We start from the raw sequence: 7,019 nt of genomic DNA, 5'->3' as shown, positions 1-7,019 counted from the left end.
GAAAAGGTTTCATCCCGACATATCTGACGTGGAAAAACGTTACTAAAGAAGACATAAACCTTACATATACTGCAGACCTTCGATTGTTGGTTTTTGATCAAGCGGGAACAGCTGTCAGTTAGAAAATTGGGAAAAATTTATGAATGTTTCTAAAATTTTATTTAGAATAATTTCGTTGCAGGTATATCACAAGTGGAAATAAAATTTTATATCCCATTTCTCGAAACGAAATTTTAAGCTCGAGTTTAAATTTGGCACTAGAATCACCTGTTTTCAATGAAAGGACAGAAAAAATTCAGTTTATCGCGCATTGTAAAGTTCACTGATGTAAAAACGAATACATTTAGAAGAGTAACAAACACAAAGCTGATGCTGATAATACTCTGCAAGTAACTTTTATACGGCGGACAGTAAAAACTCGAATTTTGTAACGGTACATTTAGCTTATAAACCGGGCTCTCCGAATAATCTGCGATCACAATAAACTAACAGTTATTTATTTTTGCAAATCAGCCTGACGTGAAGTTTTATTTTTCGTAGCCTAGGAAATTACAAGTCATGACAATTCTGTCTGTAAACGAAAAATGAAAATTTTTCTATTACTTGCAACTGTTCAAGATGTGCTCGCGGATATACACGATCCGTCATTTCCTCCTTACGTCGATCTAACTTTTCTTGCCTCCGTATTATTTGTCGCCACAATTGTTCGAGTGATCATAGCGGTAAGTGTTGATCCTGTCGTCCAGTCGTTCAATCTCTTTTAGAAACTGAACTTTCCGATTCCTTGTGAAGCGATAGTGATTTTTCTTAGCATGGCTTTTGGTGCTCTAACGTATTATGATCCATATTATATTGGTACAATATCTAAAATAGTTCACTTAAATCCTTACAAAATTTTCTATTTATACGTGCCTGGCGTCGTCTTTTGCATGACATTTTGTTTGGACAAGGTATTATTCATGAAGACTCTTCCATTGATTATGCCCATCGTGATTCCAGGTATTAATGTGGTAATGTAATTTTTTGTAACAAAGTATTTTAGTAACGATTCTGAGTGGAATAATTTTTGGCAGCATAATGTCCACAACATTTTCGACATGGACCATGCGAGAAGGCATAATATTTGGCTTAATTTTTACTCCTGTTTGTCCTCCAAGAATCATTTATTTATTGAACGACCAATCACCTAAAATCAAGCAAATTTGCATTCTTTTAGAAGGCGAAGCACTTTTCAGTATCATTTGTCTTTATGTGTCTCAATCTTTAATTCTGAGCAATGTGCAAGAATATGTCGTATATTGGTACCAATTTCTGGCTATTGTTATTCGGATTTTATTGCTCGGTAAGTGAAACGTTTGCATCCACCATTTTCAATTCAAAAATAATTATAACATTGTTTGTAGGTACATTGATAGGCTACCTCTTTGGCCTTTTAAGCCGATACCTAATCCTGAAAATGTACACAAACCAACTCAGCGTCTCAATTTTATTATTCAGTCTCCCATTCTTGACATACCTGGTTTGCGATATGTACTTTTCCGGTTGTGGTATTCTTTCAGTGGCCGTATTAGGCGTAATGATGAGTACTGAGCGTGCAACACTATCAAAAGAACTTGATAAATTCATACAGATCTCGTCGCATGCCGCCATCTTCATTTTCGAAATTTTATTTATTTGCACTTGTGCAATTTTCATTGAGCTTGAAGTTGCAGTAGAAGTCAGATGGAAAAAATATGTTTTTCTCGTAATTACTTATCTCATGTATTATATCGTCCGTTTTGCTTGTTATGTGATATCTACAATCATAGTACGAAATTTTGGGTACCGTTTTGATGCCAAAAGCGTCTTCGTTTGCGTTTTAAGTGGTATAAAATGCCCCTTTAGTGTGGTTTTAGCTAGAACGGTCACAGCTGATACTTATATTAAAGACGATATAGCTGTAAGATTCTTGTTTTACACCGGGGGATGCTACCTTCTTTCGATTCTCATCAATGGTTCACTGATAAGTCTCATCATAAAATTTCTGGGTATGAATCAGATCTCCATCGCAAAGAAAATAAATATGAACATTTGCATGCGAGACATTCTGACAAGAAGAGAGAAAATTATTGCCATCCTCAAAACGGATCGGTTTCTGGTAGACACGAATTGGCCGATGGTTATTGAAGCCACCACCCTTCAACATCCTTACAAAGCCGATATGGAAACTGAAGAAGAAGTCAATTTCTTAACGTACCACTCCACGAACTGTCCAGAGTGTAACAAAGAAATTCAACCGGAACCAACACCGAATCAAATGATAGAACTCAAAAGGTTACCACGAGTTTAACACTGCCATCTTTAACATTCGTTTTAGAGACGCGACGCTGAGAGTGTTGAAGGCAAAGAAGATGTCTTATGCGAGACAGTATACAAACGGAATGATCTCTAGAGAAGGAATTCAGAGTATAACTTTTGCTGTTGATTTAGCCATCGATTCGAACAAGGGAGATATCCAACTTGAAGATCTGGAAAGAAAATTCGCCACGGAAGTAAAAATATTATTGAACTCTGACGTTTTTGCTGTCATTTTCGCGGCCCCAATAACACTGTTTGCGTCTCTGACATAAAAGAAAAACAAATTTACGAGCAAACCCTTTTCTTTTAAGCAAAAGTTGCATCGGTGTCAGCGAAATAAATTAATTATGATAAAAATCACAACCATTTCTAGGACTGGATTCACCGATGTATCCGCAAACGCCTCCAACTTCCTAAGAAAGGCAGAGGTACTTCTGTGAGACCTCCTCGCAGTTTTATCAGACGCTGGTGTTACACATTCGTGTTAGGACAAGCTTGGGAAATGCATATGTTGTGGCCGATTTTGTGCTACACAATTTTGTGTGTGGTCGATCAGATATACTTTGATTCCGAATATAAGAAAAAAAGACCAAACTATTTCCACAACAACGCGCAGTATTCAATTTTGTTCGGGAAAATGTGTTTCATTCTATTATTTTTCACCGAATGTGTGATGAAAATTCTAGCGTATTCTTGGTACTACATTTGGAAGCATGGCGTCCACACGTACTTCAAGTAAAGATAGAAAATTTAAACAACAGTTATCAATGAAAGAATTTTAGATCTTTGTGGAACATCGCTGACTTTGTGGTACTACTTTTTCTTATAAACGACTTCACGTTTGAGATGGTTTTCACAATGAACGGAGATACGGAAAACTTTTTTTATTACCGCCCCAAGATAGCATTTTTAAAATGGTTGCGCGTTCTGCGGCTTTTCCGGATGATCGAAATCAGTTACCCAAAATTCCTCCAGTATCTGGATAAGAAATTCGATGAGAAACTGGCGTTTAGTTACGAACTCGGTAAAAGCTACGTCACGGGAGAGCGCGAAATTCTGGAACTCCTTCCTTACATGATTGACAACAACGAGATAAGAACCGAAATTAGAAGTAAAATCGAAGATAACAGAATTTATATCACAAAACTGTTAGGTACCGTCCAGAAAGAAAAACCGTGGGTTGCCATCACTGTCAAGACAAAACAAGCAATTCGAACGATTCTCAAAAGCATGAATGAGACCATCAACAAACTGAGGACAGCCGGATGGGTTGACCCTTTTGAACAAATATTATTAGAAGGTGCCATGTTTGAACTGTACCGAAAAGTGAACGCTATAAAAACAGTACTGCCGAGCTCCCCGAAGGTTATTTTTAGAGAAATTTCTTGGATGGCAGAAGAAGAGTCTTTAATAAATTTTCTCTTCGAACGGGTCATCGTGAAGAAGTTTGAGCCCGGTGATGTGGTTTTTGGAGACGGAATTCCCGCTGATGGAATCTACGTTGTGGTCACTGGTGAGACAAAATCCGGAGTTGTGTCAAATTTAAATTGTTGATCGACAGGACTGTTTTCGTTGTATTACAACCCGGAAAAGAGTGTTCTTCTTCATCGTCAAAAATATGGAGAGTTGCCTATTGTTGATTATCTCAACACCACGAAATGTGAGGAACCATTTATTGATTATATAGTTTCCGGGAACTGTATTGGTGAACAAAGTATTTTGACCAGAAGACCTTATAATTGCACGATAACAGCGGATGCCCACAGCCAAGTTTACTTTTTAAGTTATCAAGTGTTGAAGGAAGCTATGAATATAAGTAGTGACGCTGTTACTGGGTTTAGATCTTTAGACTTATTTAACAGTGTTCAATAACCACCACTTGCAGATTGGAGTGTCGAATTTGGAAGGCGGTCGGGATACGAATAGCTATACCGGTTCTCCGCTCAGTTCCTTCGTACCAAAATTTCACGCAAGACGAAATAAAATACATCCTCGAACAAGCTTTCGTACCAAACTTAAACAGATTCGAAACTTTTTCCATAACTGAAGTAATCCACGATGTTATTTTGATTGAGGGTGTAGTTAACGACTTCCACAATAAAGATCACTTTGTGGCGCCGTGTTACATTCCAAGGTTTGCGCAAAATGCATCTTATTTGAGCGACACTCTTTTTTAGAACTATACAGAAACTAGTCTTGACGCCAAAACATGCAAGAACTTTTACAAAGCTTCTCATCATTCCCGGAAGAGATTTAGATGAATACGACGTTATGGCAACCACCAAAGAAACCGGAGAATTGGTAAAATTTCACTTATTAAGTGTACAAAATAACATGTCTCGTTAGGTCGCCGCGGGATCAAAAGTTCAGTGCTTACAACACGCTGCTAGGTCTCGTATCCGAAGGAGACGAAAAAGGGCAGCGAGTACAGACAACAGACATATCAGAAAATTAATGCTATCGGTAAAATTAGATGTAGTCAACGCTGTAGATAACAAAAAATTTCTAGCATTTTGAGAATAAATTGCCGGAAACGAAAGTTGCCATTGAAGAGGACGAACCAAAATAAAACTTTAAATAGATTTGTTCGTTTTTTGTATTTTCGTGTTAGATTGGGGTTACAAGCACAATTAAGATATGAAGATCAGGCCAAACTGAGACATTACGTGAAAGTTGTGCGAAATAAAAATCGTGATTTGACTAATCAAATTCCAGTGACGTATCCGCTTGTATTTTCCGACCTTCTCAACAATGATCGATGCCGGTTGCGTGTTGATGTAATTTCTTATAATTTCTATCTCCAATAAGCGTAACCTGCAAACTGGCTGTTAGCATTCTGAAAACGTTGCTCAATACACTTCGGCTTATTCCAGTTGTGTACAATTATTTTTATTGTACTCGTTATTGAAAGTACGTTGCAAGTTATACAATCATGGTCTGTCGTCTTAGAATTCTAACAATAAGTAGCAAACATTTCCAGCTCCCTACAATTGCGTTTTATTATTTTATTTCTTTGCAAACTTCTAGAGGAGCGAGCGTAATTTATAAAGAAGCCATCCAAGCCGCGTTTTAAAGTCTACCGTGTATGTTCAGGAAAGTCGTCTACATATTGCATTTTTATGAATATACAAAAACGCCGTTTTCCGGAAATGCATTTCAGCTTGGCATTACCAGTCGGACGATAAATAATTTTATTGCGATGCGTTGAAGCGAGGTAAGAAACTCCATTAGGTTAAATCGAAAAAGTCGGAAGTTGATGAAATTGTCATCACTACTTTTTATGAGGTTTTTGACCCATAAATTTTTTACGGCTTCTGGGCAAAGATTGCCTGCCGAAATCGTCATTGTGATGCTTTAAGGATAAAAATTTCCCAACACGTCAACGTTTAAGCTTTCCTGTGGCTTTTATTGTCCGGGAAATTGCAGATGACAGATAATTTTAAATATAAAACAAATTAAGAAAGAGGGTTAAAATGCCCTCAAGAACTTTCTCGAAGCACCTGTTAGAATGTAAGTTTGGAATCAACATAAGCGATGTTATTATGCACATTACTTTAAGTATATTGTAAGAACATCACGGGAAATTGGATATCCGCTTCTAGACACACAATTTCTGGAAGCGTGTAGTCTCAATTATACTGCTGTGATGCGAAATTTCCCGCCCAATACCCAGGCATAAATAATGGAGGAGCATTGCTTCCATTGTAAACAGTTTGGAGTTGCATGCGACTACTGTCGTTTAAGTTAACTGAAAAAATATTGTCTAAATTTGTACTCTGAGTAAAAACAAACCTGACCGACATATCTTCAACGCTCTGCCAAAAGTTTCAGGAAATGCCAAGTGGAAAACAAAACGACTGTTTTAAGAGAATTTGAAATCTAGGTTAAAAGGAGTCAATTCTTATCTTTAAACGTTCATAAAAAATTGAATTTGAGAACTTTTGTGTAGTTTTTCACTTCGCCCTCAAATCCGCTTAGAAATCTGACACCACTAATGTAAATTAATACCTGTTGCCGATTCTGATTAAATGAAACTACCTATCGGACACTGATAACATCAACCCTAACAACCATCTCTAATAGTAGCTAGAGGTTCCAATTGAAACTCCGAGGTTGAATAGAGATATTATAATTAACGAAATTCAATAATTGATTTCAAGACTTCAGTTTTTACGCAGACTGAAACAACAGAACAGTTTCCTTCGTTTTTGAATTAGTTGGATGATTTTGCAAACTCGATTAATGAGATTGATGTTTACATGATCAAAACTAAACTAATTAATTGCTTACAAATCGATTACTACATTTAATAAGATACGTTCTGCGAATTATTTCAGAAGTAACCTCTATGTTTATCATGTTTACACGAAAGCCATCCAGTCAGTAATTTAAACCAGGTACTATTTTATTAATAACAGAAATACAATTTTGCGGAATATATGAACTGAAAATTTGAGAGTCTGAGAAAACTTCTAGTTATGTCCCTGTGCCAAGGTTGTCAGCTTTTCAGCTTTCCAAACCCGAGACGTTCACATGCAAATTTTCGAAAGCCATGTAATTACATCTTCCATTTAACATACCGAAATACAAGTTTGACCTAAAAATTTTATATAACAACCCCAAGAGAATTATGCGGTGGAAAGAGAATGCAAACAAAGTCAGTTTATTTTATCTTTTTTTCA

The 7,019-nt window shown here is 36.7% G+C and overlaps 1 protein-coding gene across 1 annotated transcript; it reads left to right on the top strand.

The window, feature by feature from the left end:
* Positions 1-584: 584 nt before the first annotated feature.
* LOC148169867 (sperm-specific sodium:proton exchanger-like) lies at positions 585-5,410 on the top strand. The gene is made up of 16 exons (XM_088044237.1): positions 585-722; positions 765-999; positions 1,043-1,342; positions 1,404-2,313; positions 2,357-2,590; positions 2,649-2,664; positions 2,711-3,072; positions 3,120-3,850; positions 3,899-4,172; positions 4,223-4,471; positions 4,515-4,638; positions 4,684-4,800; positions 4,847-4,902; positions 4,949-5,114; positions 5,170-5,247; positions 5,318-5,410. Exons 1-16 carry the CDS (start codon positions 585-587, stop codon positions 5,408-5,410), a joined length of 4,083 nt encoding a protein of 1,360 aa, XP_087900363.1.
* The last annotated feature ends 1,609 nt before the right edge of the window (positions 5,411-7,019 follow it).

This window comes from Gnatocerus cornutus, chromosome 8 (assembly GCF_029298725.1).
Source record: "Gnatocerus cornutus isolate USDA-ARS CGAHR chromosome 8, icGnaCorn1.1, whole genome shotgun sequence".
Taxonomy (NCBI): domain Eukaryota; kingdom Metazoa; phylum Arthropoda; class Insecta; order Coleoptera; family Tenebrionidae; genus Gnatocerus; species Gnatocerus cornutus.
The sequence above is the reverse complement of the archived record's forward strand: the minus strand, read 5'-3'. Positions and strand labels throughout refer to the sequence as shown.

Bases quoted from the DNA above. Each gene is read 5' to 3' on its own strand.
- LOC148169867 (XM_088044237.1), top strand. From the start codon at position 585: ATGAAAATTTTTCTATTACTTGCAACTGTTCAAGATGTGCTCGCGGAT. The intron at 4,472-4,514 runs GTTTGCGCAAAA...ACTCTTTTTTAG, and splicing joins GCGCCGTGTTACATTCCAAG to AACTATACAGAAACTAGTCT. The intron at 5,115-5,169 runs GTAATTTCTTAT...ACTGGCTGTTAG, and splicing joins GATGCCGGTTGCGTGTTGAT to CATTCTGAAAACGTTGCTCA.